This window comes from Fusarium musae, chromosome 2 (genome assembly GCF_019915245.1).
Source record: "Fusarium musae strain F31 chromosome 2, whole genome shotgun sequence".
NCBI classification, from domain to species: Eukaryota; Fungi; Ascomycota; class Sordariomycetes; order Hypocreales; family Nectriaceae; genus Fusarium; species Fusarium musae.
In genome coordinates this window covers 1,353,162-1,377,786 of record NC_058388.1, presented here as the reverse complement: position 1 = coordinate 1,377,786, position 24,625 = coordinate 1,353,162, and the positions used below count along the sequence as shown (strand labels likewise).

The 24,625-nt window shown below is 48.9% G+C and overlaps 6 protein-coding genes across 6 annotated transcripts; 5 read left to right on the top strand and 1 right to left on the bottom strand.

Annotated features, from left to right (window-relative positions):
- Positions 1 to 1,259: 1,259 nt before the first annotated feature.
- Positions 1,260 to 2,315, top strand: J7337_002379 (uncharacterized protein; the record flags this gene model as incomplete). The annotated part of the gene is made up of 1 exon (XM_044820109.1): positions 1,260 to 2,315. One exon carries the CDS (start codon positions 1,260 to 1,262, stop codon positions 2,313 to 2,315), a length of 1,056 nt encoding a protein of 351 aa, XP_044684409.1.
- Positions 2,316 to 6,934: 4,619 nt separating this feature from the next.
- J7337_002378 (uncharacterized protein) lies at positions 6,935 to 8,952 on the top strand (the record flags this gene model as incomplete). The annotated part of the gene is made up of 3 exons (XM_044820108.1): positions 6,935 to 7,171; positions 7,222 to 7,425; positions 7,486 to 8,952. The coding sequence occupies 3 exons, from the start codon at positions 6,935 to 6,937 to the stop codon at positions 8,950 to 8,952; spliced, it is 1,908 nt and encodes a 635-aa protein (XP_044684408.1).
- Positions 8,953 to 10,955: 2,003 nt separating this feature from the next.
- On the top strand, positions 10,956 to 11,378 carry J7337_002377 (uncharacterized protein; the record flags this gene model as incomplete). The annotated part of the gene is made up of 1 exon (XM_044820107.1): positions 10,956 to 11,378. The coding sequence occupies one exon, from the start codon at positions 10,956 to 10,958 to the stop codon at positions 11,376 to 11,378; it is 423 nt and encodes a 140-aa protein (XP_044684407.1).
- A 1,253-nt stretch (positions 11,379 to 12,631) lies between these two features.
- On the bottom strand, positions 12,632 to 13,213 carry J7337_002376 (uncharacterized protein; the record flags this gene model as incomplete). The annotated part of the gene is made up of 1 exon (XM_044820106.1): positions 12,632 to 13,213. The coding sequence occupies one exon, from the start codon at positions 13,211 to 13,213 to the stop codon at positions 12,632 to 12,634; it is 582 nt and encodes a 193-aa protein (XP_044684406.1).
- Positions 13,214 to 19,764: 6,551 nt separating this feature from the next.
- J7337_002375 (uncharacterized protein) lies at positions 19,765 to 22,199 on the top strand (the record flags this gene model as incomplete). Its single annotated transcript, XM_044820105.1, has 4 exons — positions 19,765 to 19,879; positions 19,944 to 21,214; positions 21,263 to 21,818; positions 21,868 to 22,199. 4 exons carry the CDS (start codon positions 19,765 to 19,767, stop codon positions 22,197 to 22,199), a joined length of 2,274 nt encoding a protein of 757 aa, XP_044684405.1.
- A 1,019-nt stretch (positions 22,200 to 23,218) lies between these two features.
- J7337_002374 (uncharacterized protein) lies at positions 23,219 to 24,465 on the top strand (the record flags this gene model as incomplete). The annotated part of the gene is made up of 3 exons (XM_044820104.1): positions 23,219 to 23,851; positions 23,905 to 24,135; positions 24,187 to 24,465. The coding sequence occupies 3 exons, from the start codon at positions 23,219 to 23,221 to the stop codon at positions 24,463 to 24,465; spliced, it is 1,143 nt and encodes a 380-aa protein (XP_044684404.1).
- Between the last annotated feature and the right edge of the window lie 160 nt (positions 24,466 to 24,625).

Here is a 24,625-nt window from a genome sequence, read left to right as displayed (position 1 = left end):
GATTTATTTCGTTTGGCTGGGCCGGATCGCTTCCCCGTTTGCGCTGTGGCCCGGATCCTCTCGTTTCCCTAGACTACCAGATGCTTGGGAATTAGAAGCAAATGAAAAACAGAAAAAAACAATTTCACATGGACCAGCAGAAAGAAAGGAGAGTGCCACTTTTGGCAGGGAATGAAGAAAAGAAGCGTGGAAGAATCAGAGGGAAAGGGGAAGGTTTGCTGGGTTCCAGGCTTCTTCTATGGCTTTGGGTTGCATGTCTCAACTATCAGCCAGCCTCCGAGTGCAAGTGCAAGATTGCTAGCAAATGTATGGATGATTGATTGTGATTGTGAGTGCCTATCTCAAGGCGCCTTATCCTCCCAATCAACCTTATCATCCAACGCCGGAGGGACACGCCCCCTAAAAATAAAGGCACCTCCAAAAAAGTTGGCCAAACATGGGGGTGCAGACGAATGAATTCTAGGTTTTAACCCGTTTGGGGGCTGTGGCCTGCGATTGCGCTGTGATTTGTCAGTTCAGGGTGGTGTGCTTCTAGCACGTACAGGCCACAAAAATGGCACCCGCCAACCCGACCCCGAGTGCTTAGGTTGTTTTGAGGTGAGGATTGCCTTCCAACAGGCAGAGACAGGGCACATTGACCTCGCGATAGGTGCTGAATGCACCAAACCCTACAGTACAGAGGTGTATGTAAGTGCAAGCCCAAGTACGTACCGGCCTCAAACTCGCTGGGCAGGGCACACACGGTTGCTCATGCTCAGTCACAGTCAGTCAGTCAGTCAGTCAGTCAGTCACACACTCATATACATAACCTACTTATCTCCCTCCCCTTCCCTGGATGTTCCTTTCATCAAACACAACAACACTACCAGAAGAACCACAAGATTCGTACAAGAGTCTCTTGTCACAGTCCAGATTATCGCGCCAGCTCTGCCCTACTTAGCCATATACCAGCCATTCAGCAACATCGTCTTGCAAGCTCTCCTTGCACCAGGCTTCTGAATAGGTACGTACCTTGCTTGTTCACCTTAGCCTGACGCAGTGCACCGACCGACCGCGGTGACTCGAGAGCGAGCCGGGCTCCATTTCTCATGACCGCAACTCTTTACCGCTCCCACAGGGCAGCAGTACCTCGTTCTCTTCACAGAGATCGCGTCGCAAATTTTATCTCCTTCTCAAGATAAAAATCGCTGACCAAAGTTTCCCATTTTCAGACTTGCTCGTTCGGAAGCGCATACAATCAAGACCGAAACTCGGTAAACATGGCTACCATGGCAGCGGCTGCTCGTGATATCTCCCAGGCCTCCTTGAGCCGAGACAACTTAACTGCTGTAGCGGCTCGGAGTGTCCCTGCGACTGTGACACGATCTCAACAACCCCTTCCTACTCCCCCCAACTCCATCTCTCCCAACCTGCCGCCTCATGGCCTCAAGGCGCAGCTCCAGAAGGCCAAGCTTGAGCCTATTGACTCAGACCTGGACCTTCATGAGCCGTCGGATCGACGACGTTCGATCTCGCCTGGTCTCGAGGCTTCGGGTGCCATCACTGGCTCTCTTCTCGCCAAATACCACCTGCCAGAGATCCTGCTCAACCATGGCCCCCTGGCTATCAGACACATCATGGGGTACCTAACCACTTCGGTACCCGGGTTTTCTGGAATCCCCCCAACAAAGGCGCGGAGACTAGTCGTGGGAGCTTTGGAGGGACGAGGAGGAGAAGGAGGCGGACTGGATGGAGAGGTGGAATTTGAAAAGGTGGGATGGGGCCGATGGGATGCTCGTAAGCGAGGACAGCCTTCTCGAAACCGACAAGGAACTCCTCCTTCATCCTACGGCGCAGGCATCCCCATCGGCAACATCGGCGGTAGGGGTCAGGACCGGCCCAGACTTAGCATTGCGTCAAGCAACGGGGATTCGGTGCAGTATTCTCATGATGATAACGACATTTACATGATGGAGCACGAGGCCGACAAAATGTCCATGGATGGATCTGGATCCGCTTCGTGCTCCGAGGCTCCGGATGATGATGTCGTTATGAACGATGATCCTGAGGACGCGACGGACGACGAGGATTGGGCTACCATGGGGGCTGCTGCTCTTCGAGCCGAGTCTTACCCCAACCAGGCGGCAGCTCAGACGGACCATGGTTTCCGATCCTCCTCTGCATATGCACCAGGTGGACTTCGTTCGTTCTCTGCCAGCTCCGGCATGGCTCGTCCACCTCAAACACTCAACATCGACTTCTCGGCGTTGGCGCGCACCTCTGACGCACAGGAGCGGGAGGCCGTCGAGGCCCTCCTCCAACTCGGTTCTGTATAATACCTCCCTGCATGCACGGCGTTTTTTGGGCTTTCGGGATTTCTGAAGGCGATCGATTCGGGGCAGGGGGCTGGTTGGCTTAAGGAGAGGCCGTGTCGGCCCACACCAATGACCGAGGCGGCGACCTCTGGATCGTTATTATTATCACGATGACACGGTTCTCTTAACGTTTTTCTTCGGGCTATTCGCTTTCTTAATAGGGGCTTGGTTTTTGGCGTCTTGGTACTCGGCGGCATCTGTCTACACGACAGGTGAATCATCGTCGGCTGTGGAAGGTCAGCATACGGGTAATATTCCCATGATTGGGTGTCTCCCGAAACTTTTCGGTTGCCCAGAGATGGAATATTCTAACACCCGGGTCTTATTTCTTATTATTGAGGGGACACAAGTTGTTGGGGCGTTCGCTTCCGTCACTTGATATTCCTGTCGCTCCATGGGGGCTGTTCCATTCTGGCCCCGAGGCGCATATTTATGCCGGGAGCTTTGGCTTCTGAGCGACACGACAACACCCTTGACGGGCAGGGCTGGTCTCCGATGTTGAGTCGTCTCCTTGGGGTATTTGTTTTACAATACCCGGTCACCCAAGTTTGGCTTTGCATCATTACCAGATCCTACCACTTCAACATCATGTGGAGGATTATGACGACGATTATTTTATACCATTCGTGGGCAGTTGTGGCCAATTTTTTTTGGTCCTCGTTTTGCAACTTTCTCGAATCTTTGTTTAATCAACTTTTATGGGCATCTGATGTGGGGAACGCATCATCATCAACAGATAGAGGAGGAAAAGGGACAGAAAGGGGCATCATGAATGAACCCTTGACACAACATATAGGGATATGATATCATGGCTGGAACCAGTTGGGCTCGAACGCTACACGCTCGCCCCTCGCGTCTTTTGTTTGCCGGGGGCACAAAGACTGAAAAAAGGAGTAAAATCATATTGGAGCGATGGATTAGATAGCTTCCTGATCGTTAGTATCTGAAGCCTCTTGAGCTTACCAATGGAAGTTCTGATCTTTGTTTCCACATGGAGTGTCTGTAGCATTGCACATGTGAATGTTGATGTTGACGCGAAGATGAGGGGGTTGGTCGGTCGAGGCCGATGGGGAATATGGCATCAATCTCGTAATTGGTTGGGAATTGTATTGTGGTGTTGAAAAAAATTGAAGAAACAAATCATGTGATAATACCTTCATAGAATGGCGAGATCAGAGTTTATAAATAAGAAACTCGTGTTCAGCCAGTGTGTTTATCAATCATGTTCCATATTGGAAAGGTTGAAGGAAACTATAATGAAAGAGTTTTGCGACGGAGAGAAGTGAAGTCATTCGATCGATGGGGACAGCGATAATCTGCAGTCACGTGAATGGTCATGTTTTTGAGTTTATTTCGTAATCGTCCTTTCGTGTGTGTGGTATGCTGGTTCGCGGTGAAGCAGCAAGCTGGGACATGTCTTTTCTGTGTTTTCAATCCTTTTCTCTTGTTAAGCTGCTATGACTGAGCAAAACGAAGTGAGTATGATGAATGGCAACCCGTGTAAGTGGTGTTTACTCCCGATCGGTGATGGGTGGGCTTGTAGAGTACAGCACAGGTTTTTAATTCTCAAAGAACAATGACAATAGAGTCAACTATTGCTCAAGCCCATCATGCATGCACCAGGATAAGAAACAAACCGAGAGAGAGTCTATGTATGTCGATGCCATGAATAACGACGCAGACAGGGCAGGGGTTTGATACAATCGACATTGTTGTTGCCTACCCTAAACAATTTCATCATCTGCCTCACGGTTGAACAATTCGAACTGGAGGCCTCTTGAACTCGTCGCTATGTATGGTATGTACTTGTTCAGTGTATGAAGTTGGGATATTATGAGCCAATATGATTCTCGAGTTCGGTGGAGCTGATATCAAGCCTGTTGCACTGAACACCAAGACCGCTCACCAGTCGGACTCTTTCCCTCAATCACAAAGCAGTATCGTCACGCCAAGGAAACAACAAGCATTGATAGCCGGTAATAGCAAAATAGACGATCATCTTGGTTTATGCTGCCGCTGGCATCTTGGCTTTGACATTCGATGAGGTGATTACCAAAGCACTTTTGATCTTGGCTACAAAGCTTGAGCAGGCTTATGTTCACAAGACAAGAACGAGAAGACCTCGGACATTTCTTGGCCTGCACTGCCACCGTTTGTCGTCATCACCAAGACCTTGGCATCAGAAGGAGTGGGATGCTCGAGTTCTGGGCATTATCTGGGCGCTCCCTGGGCTTTCGCTTGGCCTGATAGTGGTGCTTGGTCTGGGGTAATAGTTCGGGGAATAGGGAACTGTTCCTGCGGAGGACGGAGGAGAATATACATACAATCTTCAGTGCGGGATTTGTTTAGTGATTGTTGATGTAATTTTGATACTCGGTGGAGAGGACTGTGTAAGAGCGCTTGGAAGGTTGAACGATATTGACTTGACTGGATGACGATGGCCCAGGGCAAAACCTGCAGGTCTACGAGGCTGCGTCGTATTTCTCTGGGCATTTCACGGACGTATCTTCATCTCCGATTCCCCATTGCGGCAACGATGGTTTTAGATCCTCGGCGTCCTTCTTTTCCTGGTCGAGCTTGGAGGAACAGGTTATTTCAACGGCAAATAATGGAGATGCTGCTGAGCGTTATCAACCCCGTTGTTTACTATTTTACCATACTGTGCTGCAACTGGACAGATTAAGAGATCTCGGATGTTTGGAGACGTGATATCTTGTTTAAAGATGCATGCTAGGCATGTCAACATGGAGAATGAATATGGGGAAGCGTTGACTATGTGACCCGACCCGCCAACCGGTCAGATGCCCAGGTGAAAAACATGAATCGGAGCTGATTTCGAACAGTCTTACACAGTAGCTACAGTAGGTAACTTATTGGCTACCACATACATACACACATGCAGAGAACATTCTCACTTATTCTGAACCGAAGCATCACACTGTACATACATGATCAAAGTTTAGTGCGATCGACTAAATCTGAGCCCAGACAGGCAGGCAGTAAACGGCAGGGAAAAGAAGCATAATCACATTCTAACCTACGTAGTAGTAGTGAGTGAACAAGGGGAAAACGTGTGCTTGGCTCAACATTTCTTGGCGTATGTACGTACTTAGCTAATAAGGTACCTAAGGTACTGTACATGAAAAGAGGAGAAGGCGAACGACCAAGAGCACTTGTCTTGGCAAGGAGATGCCAAGAGGGTCTTGGCAGTATGGGGCCAAGCTTGACAAGAAATGGAGAATATTGTCTTGGCTAAATGTCTCGGCGAAGAAAATAAGGACAAACAAGAGTGAAATGGGAGAGACGAGACGCTGGACTTGGTGCTTGGGCAGAGCAGATGGGCGGAAAGCTTGGTTGTGTGGGAGTCTGGCTTGGCTGATGACATGAGGTTATCGAGCAGAGAGAAGGGTTCCCTGAGTCAGGTCAGTTGTTGATCGAGTTATGTGTTTGCTAGAGTCTGGTATGTTTTGAACGCCTCTTTCTCTATTGTCAGGAGTTATCACGTATTATCAATGTTGCGTGCTTTGTTGTCTCGTGCTCTTGACTCATCTATCGGAAGAGGTCAATTCCACACTATCCGATACCACAACCTGCCCTGGGTATAACAGAGCCTGAAAGAGCCTACTAACTACACTTCCGGCAGATTTTGTCAAATTTAGTTGATATTAACGTTAGACTACGGGGGATAACAGTTCCCCGATAGACCCGGAACTCTCCTGGGCTTACGAACTCAATCAATCAATCAACTGCTTGTCCCCTGCTTAAAATAACTCCGCATGCAGCGTATTCCATGCCCGCACATTCGTGCAACCCCAGCATTTTCAATTCTCGTACAACATTTGTCTCTTCTCGCTCGGATTTGGCCCCCGCCGAAAAAGACTCCCTGGGTGAGGTGAAGAGTATTATGTATGTACAAGGTGAGTGAGAGTGAAAGGGTGTCAGGTCAGGGCCGAAATCCCAATGGCTCAGGTGACGGAACGACAAAACGCTTGACGCAGTAGGTGGCCAGCTTTGTGTGAGGCCAATGTGGACAAGACCAATAGAACGACGCACATGAGGGGCAGTGCCCAGAATGCCAAGAGTGCCAAGGCTTGGCACTCTCAATCTGCCATCAAACTGGGTGTAGCTCGCGCCAAGAGCTACTCTCCACCACCACCACGCCGGTATGGCCGATCGTGTACCTGTCAGTTGTCAGTACCTCTGATTCTTGCCAAGACTTTTGCCAAGACCCGCCAAGAATCCCGCCGTCTTCATTCTCTTGTCCAAGAGTTTTGGGTGAATGTAAAGGGAGCTCACTCCCCCCGTCACTCATTTATCAAGAACGAACTCTCTTTTCAACATCTCATTCATCTGTAATCATCCGTCTTTATCAATCAATCTTCAACTTGTTTCCTTTCGACAAGTTTTGATTGACCCTACCCTGAGAGACACCCATCGTACCCTTGTTGAACTAAAGCAAGACCCTCTACACGCTGACTTAGTCTCAGTCAGTCAGTCAGTCAGTTATACAGCATCGCCACTCAGTGGGCTTGATCAGATATCTATCCCATTATTACAATCATTTTCCTTGTATTGCCGTCATGTCTCCTCCGGCTCCAGAGCAGAAGCCTCAGCTTCAACAACAACAACAGCAGGGCTCATCATCAGGAGATTCATCTTCTGGCAGTGCCAATGACTCAAAGTCTGTAACGCCTGCGCCTAGCGCAACATCTAATACATCCCAGAGCAGCACTGCTCCCTCGACATCAAGCGACGATAACCTTATCTGCCGATGGAATGCTTGCAACCAAAAGTTCCCTGCTCCCGAGGCTCTCTACGTAAGATACTGAAACATCACCCACGAGCCTCAAAAACTGACCTCTTACAGGAGCATATTTGTGAGCGCCATGTTGGTCGCAAGAGCACAAACAACCTCAACTTGACTTGCCAGTGGAACTCTTGCCGAACTACCACGGTCAAGCGAGATCACATCACCTCGCACATCCGTGTCCATGTTCCTCTCAAGCCTCACAAGTGTGAGTTCTGCGGCAAGTCTTTCAAGCGTCCTCAGGACTTGAAGAAGCATGTCAAGGTAAGAACCACAACTATAACCCACATCTATGAATTACACTTAAGCTCACACGCATACCAGACCCATGCCGATGACTCTGTACTTGTTCGCCCATCCCAGGATCCTCAAGGTGGACTCAACTACAGGCCACAGCCTCCAAAGGGTATGTCTCATCTCGACTCTAGTCCACGGCTGTGGTCCTCCGGTTTTCCTTCCCTCGAGGCTAATCCGCCTCCAGGCCCCTCTAGCTATTATGATCACACTGGTCAGATGCGAACTAACGCAGCTGCCTTTGCTCATCAGGCAGGCCATCCTAGTGGCGGTTACTATGCTCCCCAGCCCTCTACCAACTATGGTCTCTACTTCAACCAGCCTCCAATCAACAATGCCCGTACCGAGCACCTTGGATACAGCGCTGCTGCTGGCGGTTATGACCGAAAGCGCACCTACGACATGGTTGACGACTTCTTCGGCAGCGCCAAGCGTCGACAGATCGATCCTTCGTCCTATGCCCAGATTGGCCGTTCCTTGATGCCCCTCCATGGCAACCTCTCAGTCCCCAACGGTCCTATGACTGCTACCGAGCAGTACATGCCTCAGCCTGCTCCCGCCCCGGTCCACGCTGGTCCTACCCCTAGCCAGAACCCCTTGGCTCAGCAATACTACCTGCCAATGCCCAGCGCACGAACTCAGAAGGATCTCATTCACATCGACACCATTCTTGGCCAGATGCAAGACACTATCTATGAGAATGCCAACCACGCTACTGCTGGTGTCCACATCCACCACGCTGAAAACGGCTTCAACGGTTACCGCAACACTCCTTCGCCTCCTACCTCTCACAGGTCTCCTACCGGCATGCATGTCGGAGCTGACGGCTACCAGCCTGTGTCTGCCGCTAGCATGGCCTCGCCTATGACGGCCATCTCATCTACCGGCACTCCTGCTGTTACACCGCCCTCCAGCTCCATGTCATACACATCTGGTCACTCACCAAGCCCATCATCCTCTGCCATGTCTCCTCAGTCCCGCCACGGCTCGACTGCCTCAGTCATGTACCCCACTCTCCCCACAAGCCTCCCTGCTGTTAGCCAGGGTTTCGGCCACTCTGCTACAACCACTCTTGGCCCAAGCTTTGACGGCAGCGAGCGTCGCCGCTACTCCGGTGGTATGCTCCAGCGAGCTCGTGCTGGCCCTCTGCCTCTGCCTCACGAGGACACCAGTGGTGCTTCCACTCCCAAGGCTAGCGAGTCTGCTTTGTCTGTTGGCTCTCCCTCTTCAGAGTCCGATGTCAGTGATGCCACCCGTGAGCGTGAGGAGCAGTATGACCGCTGGCTCGAGAACATGCGAGTCATCGAGACTCTTCGCGAGTATGTCCGTGGACGCCTGGAGCGCAAGGAGTTCGTGGAAGACAACGAATCACCACAATCTAGCCACTCTGACGCTATGGATGTTGACCCCAAGAGCCCTCAAGCTCCTCCCAGAGAACTGGGTACTCCCCGAGAGGGATCCTCTCTGTACCCTATCCTTCGCATGCCTGGCGCTTAGGTCAGTCCTTGAGTCAGCTGCTGGTTTGGCTGTACGTGTACTATTATCGTCTTATCATTTTCTCCGCATCAAAGCAATGCGGAATGTTATGTTCACGCGGTCTCAATGTTGATATGAAGTCTGAACCATTTGGTTCTCGGGTGCTCTGTATTGAGCCTCCCACAATAGCGGCTGGGAAGGGCATATTGTTTAGTTGGTGAAATATAAGGACAGATGCGATGCAATGGACCTTGAGTCGGGATTTCTTTTTCGTTTTTCTTCTCTTGTCAGCTGCTGCTTGACAATCTTGTAGCCAATCAATGACGGGTTATGAATGATATAGGCAAAAAGGTGGCTCGGTTTTTGAGATGACGTAGCAGGGATTCTGAGTTATCGAGTACTATCAATGAGAACAATATAAAAAAGTGCTGAACAATCGTCCAAGACCATCTTGACTCTCGCAAACATTATGTCTGATGTCATTGCTTGCATTTGTTTACGAGACATGTTACTCAATCAATACGAAGCATCGTGATGACGGTCTCTGAATATGACCGACAAGCCACACAGATTACGCACCAAGTACCTAACGCAAGGACACATGCACTCCACGGTCAAAGAAACAATGTAGGACGAGTATTCTTCGATACGTCGTCGTCTCCATTCCAACCCAAAAAAGTCGATCCCTGTAGCGAGTCCCGTGCTGACACCGAGGGCTGAAGCAGCGATCTCTGTCGCGGGATACAGCCAAGGACGGCCGTGCTGTGTCGATCACCGTGAGGCTGTGAGAGGACAAACGTCACTTTGTAAGATGTTGTGATTAAGAAGAGCGAACCAACTAGTTTACGATAGATGAACGCATTCTTGTTTGCGGATGGTGTTTGTTGTTTCATAGATATAACGTGGTTGTGATGCATGATAGTGTTTGTTGCATGCGGATGAGTTGGAACGATATTGGTCTAGCATTTAGCATGTATAGTATTTAGCATATAATTCATTTAGCATATAAAGTAATTACCTAGTCTGTGAATACCTAGGTAGTGTTGCATCTAAGGATTCATAACATTTAGCATATATAAGATAGTATTTAGCATGTAAGATAGAGCATGCCCTTTCAGTCTAAGTTAACACAGCTTACGGAGTATATGCATACCTTAATTCATCGATCAAACAGCCTTCTGAAGTTAAATCTACCTACCGACTCCAAAAACAGCCTAAATCGGCGTGTTTTTCCCGCTTGGACTTTGTCAAACGCGAGGCTTCAATGTCAGTCCAGGTCCTGAAACACGCCGGGAAATGAATGACGGCACTTGCATGCACAGAAAGAGAAAACACACCAAGAGGAAGAATTAGACCACCAAAGTTAGGATGCGCCCGAGAGTCTCATCTAGATGAAGTCATGGCCGAGTACCTAGTACCTACTAAGCTTATCGTGAGTTCCCTAGGTCTTACAGGATTTTGGGCGTATAGTAACTTACTCCTCTTTTAATCTGGTCTGAGGCTGATTCTGTTGGTGAAGGATTCGGGAGGATCAGAAGGTTAATTGTGATTGTCACACGTAAGCTACATAAGCCACATAAAGTACGCAAAATAAACGGCAAATGGCAGTCGATGGATCCTTTACTTGATCTTCGACCAGGGAAAAAGGGAAGGGACGGGGACCGTTTCATCAGCCGGTGACGCTTACCCATTTTTTGTTTGTTCTGTCTGGTCTGGTCTGGTCTGGTCTGTTCCGTTGCAGTTGAGAAAGGATGGATACCTTATTTTAAGGAGCCTGATCCCCTTGTTCCTCGTGTAATTCAGTTCAATGCTTTAGGTCTCTATTTATGCCTCGTGTCCTGCCTTGTCCTCCTGTTCAGTGCCTCTATTTTCTATTCCTCTCTTCCAAGTGATTCACCAACAAGCAAGCAAACTTGTTCACCTACATACAGCCTCAACATATATCCATCCTCTTCCTCTGACCTATCTACAAGTCTCCCACCAAATCCATCTACTCCTGTCCAAACCAAGATCAACAACTCAATATGCGTTTCTTCGCCGTCGCAGCTCTCCTAAGCGTCGCCCTCGCTGCACCAGCCTACGACAAGGCCGACGGCACATGCTGCTGCTGCGATATCTCCAAGCCCGCCACAGTCTGTAAGAAAGATGTCAAGCCCGAAGACTGTTTCTGCGCCGCCGTCGTGTGTCCCGCTGGTGCCCCTACCATCTGGGCTACCTCTTCGACTTCTCCTGCAACCACCACCACAGCCGCTCCCGTTAAGCGCGAGGAAAAGACACCTGCCCCTGCTGGACCCCCTTGCTGTTGCTGCGACCCGTCAAAGAACGCCATCGTCTGTACCGTGCGTGCCGAAGGCGAGGATAACTCGTGTATTTGCCCTATGGTGATGTGTCCCGTTGATGCATCGACCTTGACGGTTTATTCGGCTGCCATGGAGACGGGCAAATAGGGAATAAACTTGAAAAGATGTTGCTCTTCACTTGAAGCCGCAACTTGTTTCAACTCTTCGCTTCTTGATGTACATCCCTAGGGCTTCGGTTTTGATTTCAGTTGGCATAGCAAAGCATGGAGGAGTACCAGAATGGACCAAGTATGAGTATCCCGAGAGAGTCCTGCAAGATAACCGAGCATTATCAATCAATAGCATGCTTCCTTGTCTCCAAATTGAAAGAGGTCTTGAATCGTGATACTGTCCGGAGCTCCCGGATCAATACTGTAAAGAGAGCCTGGCACTCTCCTCGACCCAGACTGAACAAAAAATAGTCAAGCCTAATAAAGAGCTATCTATCTTTTAACTAACTAAATCATTGGCCCAATCTGATTTAGCAGCCGTTCAACTCAACGTCAAAGGGTAGTGTAAGCCGGAGAGACGGATGGCCAATCAGAATCTACATACTAAGACATTCGATGTAAGAGGTAATACATACGGAGTACAAGGAATGCAGATCTACAGGATTACGATCCGGTCACATGCCTTCCGAACCTGCCAACCTCCCTTCAAACCTGCCTCTGAGCCAGTCTACGAAACATCACGAAGACTTATTCGTTGGTCACTAAGGTTACTCAAAATTGTTAGGATAAGAAATTATACACTATCAACTACAGATAGATATAGTTAGTTGCTACTCCAAAGTGCTCCGTGTCGTATCCCAAGACTCAACCCCATGGAAAATAGGAAATTGTTTTACTCAAAGTAAAAGTGTTTTGCTTCGGCCCATGTTACCCATCAACTGCCAGAGTGATCCAAGGCCTCTCCACGGGGTGCGTCACTGCCACCCCTCTCCGCCTCATGTTTTTTTTTAAATCCATTGATTAAACCCTGTCTTTCCTAGGACCTTGGACCATGGCAGTTTGTTTTTGACTGTTCAAGCCGCTTGACGGGGAAGGTGAGGGATCTATATGCAAAAGTATGATGGGGGAGGGGCGACCACTTGATGGGTAGCAATGCGAAAATTAGACCGCAGCGTAAACGGGTATATATATAGTAACGGGTCATGAATAGTGCCGTTGACTCTCCGGTTGCAATGGCAAGGTCGAGCCATGGTAGGCGGGTTAGTTCGCTAATTTTTGGTGGGGAGAAAAGCCCCAAAAATGAAGAATCGTATTCAAAGCTTTGTCGTGACAAGGTCGTCCAGACGGCTCTTAAGATGCATCGCCGGCGACGAACGAAAGGAAAGGGAAGCGTCAAGGAGAGGCATCTCTTTATTGGAATTGAGCACGGTCCTTCTCCTTGAGGCCGCCAATTTGGTCCATGTCGATAGAGTAGAACTGGCCCTTGGCCTCCTTCTCGTAGGCGGGCAGTTGCTCCTCGTTCATGGGTTCCAGTCCGACGGTCGAGTTATCACCAACGCGGACGACGAGCACACGGCCGCTCTGCTGTCGGCCTTGCTCGTCCTTCTCATCGGGGAAGGTGATGTGAATCTCGGGAACGTTATCGGGGGAGTAAGGAGGTGAGTTGGGGTTGGCAAGCATAGGACGGCCGTCCTGGTTGACGACGAAGACGCTGGAGCGGCCGTTATGAGTTGTCTCGATGGTGAGGCCGCGGTGGTTGGTGAATCGCTTGCTGTTGCTGTCGTAGTAAGAAGGCAGACCATCCTCCTCGGACTGGATGGTTTGCTGCTTCTGACGACGAGCGCGGCGGAACAGGAAAAGGATGGCGACCAGAATGAGGCTGAGGAAAACAAGACCGAGGAGGCCAAGCATGAGGTTGATCATGTTGTCGTTTGAGCCATCAGAATCGGCAGGCATATCAGATCGGGTAACGAGGTTCAAAATAGAAGGCATCGTGAATAGAGTTTGTGGTTGAATGTTGCGTAGGTGTAGCAACGGATTTTGAGTTCGCAATAACGATGGGTGCTCCGAGTAGAGAAAACGAATGTAAAGCCAGCAACGTCTATTCATCATCGCGTTAGCAAGCCATCATCTCATGGTCATGACAGAAATGTCACCCGGCGAGAGCGACCGAGCCTGTCTGTGGCGGTTGTCAAGTGCATAGTCATCTGCAACGCAGCCTCCAATATTTGCAGCCAACTGCCATTCCACATCAAGGCCGGAAGAGCCCATCTAGACTCCAAAGTAGACTTGTGTTGGAGGATTGGCCAATTCGAAGCCATGGCGATCCCACCAATTCAATGCATGCCATGACGTGTTGCAGAATGGTAACCCAAACAGACGGCTCGATGAAATACAGGTGGCAGGTGGAGGGTCAGATGGGACAGGATAACGTACGCCAGGGAGAAGATATCGCCAATAGTTCGTCAATGAATGCCTGGCGAGTACCGAAAACCGAGGTGGTTGGTGATGGGCCTAAGATAGTGGGTAGAACGAAGGGAGAGAGAGGGGGGTTGGAAAGACCGGACGGAAATCAGCTGAAAGAGTGAAGCTGAAGATCCAAAAAGTGGTTGAGAACAAGATGTACTGGGAGCGAAAAACGATGCCGACGACGATATTCACAAACTTGGCCCGCGAGGATTGGGTTGGGAAAGAGAAAAGCAACCACAACAGCAGAGGGAGAGGGTTTTTGGCTCGGAGCCTGTCCTGAGCTACACTTGATCACGACAGGGGCCCCTGCCCCGGAAATGAGATTTGGGCCCAGGTGCTGTCCATGGTAGGGGCCGCTAGGCGCTCTGAGGGGCTAGACAGCCAAGGAACCACTGTTTTCTTGGTCCTCTCAGGGGCACAGTCGCTGCAATTGGCCGCTAAGCCATCTGTCGTGGTGTGCTGGGCCACCTTCCTTTCCAAAGGACGTGCGGTCACCGCAGTTTGGTTGGCTAGTCCATCCAATAAGAACTCTGCTAAGGTCCCGCTTCCATCATTTAATTCGGCTTTTTCAACAGGAGATGTGACCTGTTGGCTCCAGGTTCATCCTCTTGCTCCTCGGCGATGCTGACCATGACCAGCGGGCCCTTGAAATTCTTCAACTTGGCTTTTCTAGTGACTGGATACTCGCTGGGATTCGTTGTACTCGACACCCACATGTTCCTTGTAGCCGCCCGGTTCATTGGTCGAGCCCGTTGTCCTCCCCCTGCCAAGCCAGTCCTGGAGTTCTTTTCCTCGCTGAAGGGCAGACGACAACAAAGAGCCAGCTCTGACTGATGTCCTTATCGATAGAGAGGAGCAAGGAACCGAATGCCTCTCCTGCTGCTGGATTGGACTGGACTCTTTGTGCTCATCCAAACGATGCTGAAAAGAGCTTAGAATTTCACGCGAGTGTGGCAAGCGATGGATCCATCGTTTTGGACGCCAATGCAAGGTACGAACAGTTATCACACACAAAAGGGACAAGTCCAAGCCCACAATCCTAAGCTAACCCAATGCCACGACGCTTGCAATGATGGAGCGAGACGCCTCAGCCGAATGCGTGATGACTTTGTTGGAATAACGCACGCATAGCCACTCTTCTTTCGTCGTCTTCCTTCAATGAATACGGGCATATATTAAGCAACGCAACATACGCGTTCATGCTTCTATTTACAGGAAGACGATCGCAAAAGGCAATCGGCCGAGCTCTGCATCCAGCTGCAAGCCATATCCATGCTTGGGGGACACGGCCGGGCACGCAATCGATTGTTCCTTGCATTTCGTTTCTTCTGGCCGCTTGTCCGCCTTCATTTTGGTAGGCCCTCTGAAGTGGCACCGGTATCTGTGCTTTTACTTAGCAACGATACCTGATTTGATCAGGAGACATATAGCTCTCCTTTCTCCTTCTCGTGCACTTGCCATTTACCTTGAGCTTCGACTGGGGTTTGGGTTTGAGGACTGTTGCAATGGCTTTGATTTTAAGGATATTACGGAGTACTCCAGTGTCCTGTCAACAAGCTGGTAGACAGAAACATAATTACCCTGGTGTCTCTCATTGTTTTCAACACACCAACCTGGATGTTTGTTTGCCAAGCGGAAGCTGTCACAGAAAACGGTTGCGTGACATAACTGCGTATATCCCTCACGTAAAGACGTAAACTTGTTCTCGTTTATTTGCAGTATTGTGACGAAATAGTTAACAAACACAGGCACAATCATAAGGACGCGCGGTCAATCGATCAAATAGTCTCATCTCTTAGTTACGCTATTAGCATGTTTACTATAGTTGTCTTAAGATTGGATCCCAAAGTTTCGGACCGGTATCCGTAGCTCCCTCGGCTTTGTCTTTCTATTTCGTCCAAGTGCCGCCATCCTCAGGTAGGGAAGTAAATATCATTTGTTTATCTCGCTTGATTAGTCACCTCACCAGTGTTATTTCTTTGGCAGACAGCACCATGCACGACATGCAATGTGCTCGAGGATACAGTCATGAAATACTGATTGGCAAACCCTACACTCGTTTCTTTCAAGCACACCGTTGTCCAGCGATACCAAAACAGGTGTCTCTGTGCATCGAATGACGGCCCCCTTAGCCATGGTAACCATCTGACAACAACGCTTCGACGCATGAACACCTCGACTATCTCCGAAGCCTGTGAACATTATGTTTTCAACAGCCTCATGCGAGAGGGATAGTTGCTGGGTCAGAAGAGCAGCATATTCTGAGCCGCTATTATCGGGTTCATGGAATGCAACATGGCGATGCTCTAAGCACAGGGTGAAACATTTCTGCACCACAACAAACAAATAGACTGGTCACGATTCACGAAGTTAGGCCAAGAATAGCACAATATGTCTTTTCTGGATTCCACATGAGCTCATTTAGCTACTGAGAGGGATAGTCAGTGAGCCGGTCTTATTTGCGGTGGGGATTTTTGCCCAGTGAGGAGTTGCTAAAGGTCTACACAATGTGCCATGGGCTAACCACCCATCGCAGAAGTTCTAGACAGCAACAGTGACTATACGAAGCTCTAAATATTTATGATCGAAATGAAGTATAGTTAACGGTCGGTGCCATCATTGCCGAGCGGAGTTTGTGTAATACCTGGGTGATCCAGCTTAGTGAGAACATTAGAATATCATCAGTTGCATATGCCCGATGAACTTACGCAAGTGTTTGCGGAGTCAAATCAACTATGTATAAAGATGCTTGTTGCCAATATACGAAAATACTAAGGTCTCGTATCTAGATCTCCCCCTTTCATGAAGGTTCAAAGGCCTCAGACTCTTTCTATCGACCCATTTGACAGGGGAATAGACCTACACTCATCTCTACTGTGGGGCGTTTGCTCGATTGTGCTGAAGCTGTGTGACTTGGGGGAGAAACAAATGCTCGATTAGTACCAGTGAATTCCACCAGGCAACGCGATGCTGAAACTTTGGACGGGTGAAGGTTGGAAGTATAGTTACAGTCACGGAGCTTCGGTCAGCAGTCATTTGCCGTGGTTGAGGGGGAGTATCAGTAAAATGGACCTAGTCAGACGGCTGCTTATAGGAGACTATGATGCTCCCTTTGGATGTATTTGAACCGAAAATCATGTAAAGGGCATTTATTGTCCATGGCTAGTGGATGACAATTTTGAAAGAACCAACTATCGTTCTCATTCGTGTACTTGCATCTATCGTGAGAACACATACCCTAGGTACCTAGGTACCTAGGTTCCTTAAGGTAGGTAAGCATGCTCAGGCGCTTTGTGAGTCTATGCGTCATACAAAAGGTGCGAAGGTTGTTGTCGAAACTTGAGATGACTTGTGAACCCACATGCTTGAGTGACACGCGCCGAAAAAAAAAAAGAGAGGCCACAAATCAAGAAGGAGTTACGAATATGAACTGTCTTGTTGACACAGAAGCCTCACCCAAAGTCAAACTCACAGAGCTTCCTCCCTGATTGGGATTTGATTCTGCGGGTGATTTGCGAGCTAAGCTACGTTGGGGCTAGTTTAACGGGTTGAAAGACGATCTTGGTCTAGCCCTCAGGGGCCGCCCGAGCGCCCGTCTTGGCTTTCCCTGTGAGGCTTTTAAGCCACGGGACATTAATCTCCAAAGTTGAAGATATCAAGGCAAATAACGACCTTTTTCGTGATGTTCACAAGGCCAACTTATCAACCAGTCGATGCACGAAAGAAAAGCATACTATGAAATTTGAACAGCTGGAAAACTGGACTTGATGGATGAAGGAAATTTTGGTTGTTGGACCCTCCTTTCAACCAAAGTATCTCAGATCTGAGTCGCAAGTCACGATCCATTTTGATGTCACTCGCTTGCAAAAGCACAGTTCGTGCAACCGTCGGGAGATGCGAGGCCTCCTCATTGTGCCATGTAGCGAGGTAATACAGAGATATGGAAACAGCCAGCCAAACTCTGGAGCGGTCCCTGTGGGTTGCAGCCCGGCCTCTGGTTCAACAATGAACAAAGGAGGCTGTCACAACGGTGAGATGGTCGGCGGAGCGATAGATGGACTGATAGGTAGGTAGTTATCAGTGTGTGGGTTATCGGAGGCCAAAAAAAAACTTGATGTCTTAGCTGTGCAATCATGGTTTGGCTTACACAAGATACCTACCTACATACACCGACTAAAGAATGAATGGCGTTATGGGACTGGAGGGTCGTTGGCTGAGTGGTGACAATTTCATACGCCGACAATTCCATTGGGAAGGATATCCAGGCTGTCGACCGGCAACAATAAAGAGCCTAGAGAGCCCTTGATTTCCCCTCTTTTGACAAACTATTTCCATCTCCTGAATCGACTACTTATCGAGGGGTTCTGAATTTCATCAACCTCCCTGATCCACCTTGAGCAATACGATCCCTCCCTGCACCAAGGAAGACCCTTGTCAACAACCCTCATTAAGCATATCCGTCCTCCCCTCTTTCTGATACAGCAAAAAGGCGGAGAGCCAGCGCCAGAGCCAACGCCAGAGCCAGACACGCAGACACGCACATCATTCCTCTGCCCACAAAGCAAAGCAAGGCAAGACACGACAAGACAGCCAGGCAGCACAAACAACTCCTCTTCCCCCCTCCCTCCCTTTGCTACGAGCCCTGAATAGGAGCACCAAAAGCCCAAAAGTTCTATCAGTTTAATTCTGTTTGGGGCCCGCACATTCCGTGCAACCTTACATTGATTTAGTTTGCCCTTGTTTCCTTTCACTGGTCCACGGGAGACTGCATTTCATGTAAAACCGCTCTACACCCGCTTGCTTCGAGTTGTCGCTTGCCACATCTTCTTTGTCCAAACTGACTTGAGCTCCAACCTTACTCACTTTAACATTGGGCTTGAGCTTGGGGTTTCTTCAGCAAATACTGAACCAACACATTTTCTTAATACTTTAATTTATCTTTCTCCTGTCAAAACTCTTTTTTCTTTTTCTTTTGCCCACCCCTTATTATCATTACACGCGGGACATGCTCGCAAATATCACCAACAAAAACAATTAATCCGGGAGCGGGAGGGATCTCATTATATCTACCCACTCACCACTCCGTACCTTGTCTATATTTCTTTCGAGCTTTCTCAACCCTCAAATATCTGGACTGTCTATTTTTCTTTCTTTCTTATTAAATATTCATCTCGACGACAATACCCAGTCACATCCAGGACGAACCGTCACATATCAATCAATACCCATCCATACCAAAGGTACCTCCGATTGCCACGGTTGTCACTTTTTAACTTGCCCAAGGACCCGTGGACCCCTACAAAGATCATCCATTATCGCCCCTGCCCCGTTAGTCTACATAATCAACCCTCCATACCTATTCCTCGCTTTCTAGGATCCTGGAACATTCCTAAACATATTCCACACAAACAATCAACAGCCTCCATACGGCCTGGGCATAAGTACAGCAGCAACCACAACAAACAGTATTATATTCGAATCGTTACAGCGAGACATAATGACCAACCACCCGACTGGCTCGGTAAGTTGACTGATTTCTATTGCTACCTTAACTCCGGCCACCAATCCATCTACACCTTTCTTGGTCTGCCCCCAAACATTGAGGGTCCTTTTTTTTTTCAAGGTGCTTGCCCCCATGGCCCACGTTCCAGGGAGTGCGACGTCAGAGATGGATGCTCGTGTGTCTCGACTTGTCCCAAATGCGTCAGATTCCAACTACGAATAGCTAGCGCACCACGGGATTCGCTGCCGCTGGCACCTTGCACCTTGCCTTTTGCCTTGCCTTGCCTACCATTATGTGCCTTATAACATCTGCAACACAAAAAATCGGTCCCCCATAATTCGTCTTGCCTTGTCTCGTCTCGTCTACCTTGCCTCAACCTACCCCATGCATTCGATACCAAACCGACCAAGCGCTGCCCGGACAAAACACACATTCTTTTAACATCAACATCAACATCAACATCATCTTCCATATCCAGACCCCAATCAATTTATCCTTTTCTCGATTCATGCTTATATATCTATTACCTCAATAGCGTCGTCAACCAGCCAGGCCTATCAATTCCAACAACATGGCCACGGGAGCCTTCGATCAATCGCAACGGCAGCCCATGCATGCCCAGACCAACAGCAGCACAAATGCTACGCCTTGGGATACTTTGCACACTCGTAACCTGTTCGCAAATGGTATGTGAATATCGCTCTTTCTACCCAATCTACTCCATTGTGCATATACTCACTCTTATCAAAGAGAATGGCGAGCGACGCGGATCCAATGCCTTCAACGTACCCACTAGCGCCGCCTTCTGGACAACATCTCTCGCAACACGATCGCCCAGTACATCGCCGAGTAGGATGGCACAAGAACACATTCCCAACAGCGACCTAGGGAATGACCAAAACTTGGCGGGACACTTCTCCCAAATGGGCATTTCGAAAGAAAGGAGCACTGCTATATATGGCAACGCATTTCGTTACGATTCAGAAACTTTCAATGTCAATGGCTTCGGCCGGACACAGGACCACCGCTCCAACTCTTCACGACAATCTCAATCTTCCCCCTCCTACCGTGCTACCCATACTGCAAGCAAATCGACACAGTCCCAGCAACAATTCCCCAATCACATGAGCCAAGGCAGCAACCACCAGGCTCTCAATCAAAAAGCATTTAATCATAATAACAGCCAGAGTCTGGATGCAACATCCTTGAATTTTCTGGGAAACATGCCAGGTGCATTTGTTTTGGATCCTAATTGCCAGCCCTGGAGCAACGACGCGAGCGGACAACGTGTCAACGGTAACAGCCTGGATCTGAGTTCTGAAATGATGAACGTACAAGCCTCCGCGATGCACCGGGGTTCCATCGACCGGCTCTCGAACCTCACAGAACAAGGACCCAACCCCAGAGCGAACCCGCAAATTTGGAGTCAAGTGTATTCTGCTCGACCAGGGGATCAAGGTCTCCGCATGACGAACCAAGTCAACCAACTGCAAGCACAGTCTATACCCTACTATGGTCCCCAGCTGGCGATATTCTCTGAACACAACGCTTCGTATGCCATCGGACTTGACCAGTACCCCCAGCGCTATCACCACCTGGGGCACAACAATTCTGGGTATGGAGCACCGTACCCGTATCATAACCAGAACAATGGCCCTGGGCCAAAGATCTACAAAAACCAATGGGTGAAAGAGTTCTGTGGACGGTTAACGAAGAGGTCTGGTCCTCAACCAGAGCTTTGTGAAGCTTATGGCCACATGGTCGATGCCAGCGGAGAGCAGGAATCGTCAAGGTGGCTTCAAACGAAGCTGGCCAATGCGACCAATGAAGAGAAGACTCGAATCTTGCTAGAGATAGCAGATGACGCTCGCACCGTGATGATCTGCTCTTTTGGCAACTACGTAATGCAGAATTTGATCGAATATACAGGACAGGGAGAGAAATTTCACATTCTTCAACAAATGAAAGGCCACGTCAATGATCTAGCACGGAACAAGCACGGTTGCCGTGTAGTCCAAAAGGTACGCACTATCATTTCTCGTTCATCTCCAAATTTCTAATTTAAGCAGGCTATAGAGCACTTCCTTGTCGACCAAAATCTCGAACTTGTCCAGGAGATCCAACCCCATCTACTTGATTTGATGAAGCACGAGACTGGAAACCATGTTATCCAGAAGTTCGTCCAAGAGCTCCCTTTAGCACATCTCACCTCCTTTGTTAGGGTTGCTGAAGAACATGCCTTGGAACTCAGCCAGGATTCGCATGGATGCCGGGTTATTCAACGACTTCTGGAGGTGTGCCAGGAGGACGACATCAGAAAGGTCTTGGATCCGCTTTACCCATCGATGGAGATGCTTGCCACAAACCAATTCGGCAACTATGTCGTTCAGGCTATCATCGAGCACCGACCCGGCAGTGACAGGGATCGAATTGTTGAGATGGTCGTCAACAAACTGTTGTACTTCTCCAAGAACAAGATTTCGTCCAATGTAGTCGAGAAGTGCATCGCCTTTGGCTCGGATGAACAACGAACGCAAATCCGCGAACAGCTCTGTACTGTCAGTGCGAATGGGAAGGACACTTTGTTTGAGCTGATCAACGACCAGTTTGCAAACTATGTTATTAGTAAGTGGTTACTCTGTTTATACATGCGATGATGGCTGACACAAGGTAGAAAGCCTGGTTCACAACACCAAAGGTCCCGGGCAGCAGCAGCTGGCACAAAAGATCCATACGCACCTTGAAACAATGAAGAAGAGTGCACCCCTTCCAAAGCCATCGCACAGTTTGAGTCAAGTGGTGGAGAAGATCTTGGTTGTCGACAATATGTCTATCAGTCTCAAAATCGAAGTTGACTCGGCGGAACCAACTCCAATGTTGACCAATGAAACGAATAGCCCCCAAAGTGATGGGCTACCAAGTGCCAACGGCAGTGCCATTGGAGTCCCATCTGCCGGCATCAGGAAGCCAGAGGTGGCTGTTCGCGTCCATAGCGATGAGGCGTAAACAGCCATACAACGACTGGCAGCGGCAGCGGACTCACCTTCATGCTTGCAAACACAGAGAGAATCTTACTTCATACGTTGTATTACACATAGATTTGGATGTCTTGGTTAATAAGAGATAAACCTCGTTGCGGAAAGCCCTCCGTCGAGGTGAACATACGGACAAAAGAACAAGGCAGGCACTTGATCATAGGAATTATGCCATCACGAGGTACAGACAGTGCACTCAATACAGTGAGGTGCCGCTTGGAGTTTGGTAGGATGATGGGTGTTTTGTATTTGTCATTGGGCTTATTCATGTCTTACAGCAGCTTGTTTGGTTTCTGGGGTAGTAAACGAAAAGAACATGACAGCATTACAATCTTACTGAGGGTCTCCCTTGATGCGGGGGAGGTGGGTTGGAATGAAAAGGGGAAAATGAGACGACTCTTATGAGGCGCTGTCGAAGTACCCTTGATTTATGAACAAAGCGTGTGTCTCATTAGCCCCAGCAAAGCCAAGACACGGCCATAGCCAGGTACCTTGCTTATTTCTGTAGATTGAGTATTTACTTAATTAAAAAAAAAAAAAAATAGTCTAATAAGTTGCTGAAGGGTGATTTTTAAGTACATAACTAAGTATCTACTATTAGATTGGACCCCTGCGGCTATGAACGGCAATTCGCAACAAGCTACTGAGCACTAAACCAGTTTTGGAGAAATGACATATGAGGGTGAGATCCATTGGGGCCAAGTCATTTAAGCAGGTACGCACGCCGATTGCCGGTTCCTCTCCGACGGGACCCTCTGTATCTTTAGTAGGTACCTACCTATAGTACTTCCTCAACATGCTACCTCTTTTGGACTGCACCATATCAAACCTCAACAAGCACTTCTTGAAACACGACGATATTGTTCTAGAGGGACCCTTGTTTCCATGATTGAATTACTTGGAACTCGTTAGCCATCGCTAATTCTACGTCCCGAATCTATCGATCGCTGCTCACTCCTTTTCTATCCGCGGGGTCATCTTTTGCCTACTATGACGGCCGCTGCTCGGTTGACCTTCTTGAGCCCGCAGGTCCTGCGAGGTCTGCGTGCGACGCCCCGTTCTGCTGCTGGGTTTGCTCGACATAGAGGTACTTTCGCGCGAAGGAGAGGAAAAGCCGTTGAGCCTCAGCCCCCAAGGGCAGATACGACCGCCAAGCTTAATGCCTCGCACCCGCTCACTGGCGAAACTCCCACTCGTCCCGAGCCCGAGAGCAGTACGGCACAAGAGTCGGTACAGGCGATGCCAGATAAGTCAGTGCCTACGAACGAGGCTGCTGCATCGACGAGCAGTAAGCAACAACCTAAAGAGAACGAGACATTGAAGGAGGAACAACAAGCCAGAACAGCCCGGGAAGAGGCAAAACAAAGCGGCCCCCTTGAAGCAGTACTGCATATGCAACCACCAGAAGCAACCAAGAATACAACAACGACAAGATCAGGGCCGGCCATGTGCCCACCACCCTACGTCCACCATTTCGATACCTACTCGCTCGTGAAGCAATTACAAGAAGGGGGCTACACACAGGAGCAAGCCACAACGTCAATGAAGGCGATTCGAACATTACTTGCCGAGAATCTCGACATGGCGCAGTCAACTCTTGTCAGCAAGAGCGATGTGGAAAATGTGAGGTCTTGGTCGATAGAGGTCTAAGCAACATTGACTAACAGCTTCCTCAGGAAACATACCTTTTCACAGCGGCTTGTTCAGAGTTGAGTACTGAGATTAAGAATAACCGACGGCTTGAAGAAGAGCAGCTACGACAACAGCGAACACACCTGCAGCACGAGGTCGACATCTTAACGCAATCGCTCAATCAGGAGGTTCATACACTTAATGATAATGTTCGAGGTTCGTTCAACGATCGCAAAATGGCCGTCAGGGAAGAACAGAAAAGTGTTGAGAGCTCTGTAAGAATCCTTTCCGATATCGGCAAGATTTGGTGACTGACCGTCTCACAGATTCAACAAATCAACTACAAGATCAGCATTGTTCTCAGTAGCGATGCTAAATCAGAAATTGAGGCAGTAAGATGGATTCTTATCCGTCGCTCTGTTCTGGGAATACTGTTCATGGCTGTTTTGACGCTTGGTACACTTCGATATGCCACATATGTTAGCCACGAGCGACAAAGAGAAGCAGATCGTATCAAGAAAGAAGAGGAAGAGAAGCGAAGAAACGGCGGAAAGCAGGATCGCGCTACGGATGCTGACGCAATTGCAATTCTGGCAGCCAACTAAACACGGAGAGACATACGAAGAAGAAGAAGAAGAGCGTGGGAGGCACAACATCAACAGCATACAGACGAACGAGCACTTTTTCCTTGGTATTTTTAAATCGATACCCTATAGATTTTCTACTTGGAACTACAACACGGTGTTGCAACAGACAAAAGGCTGC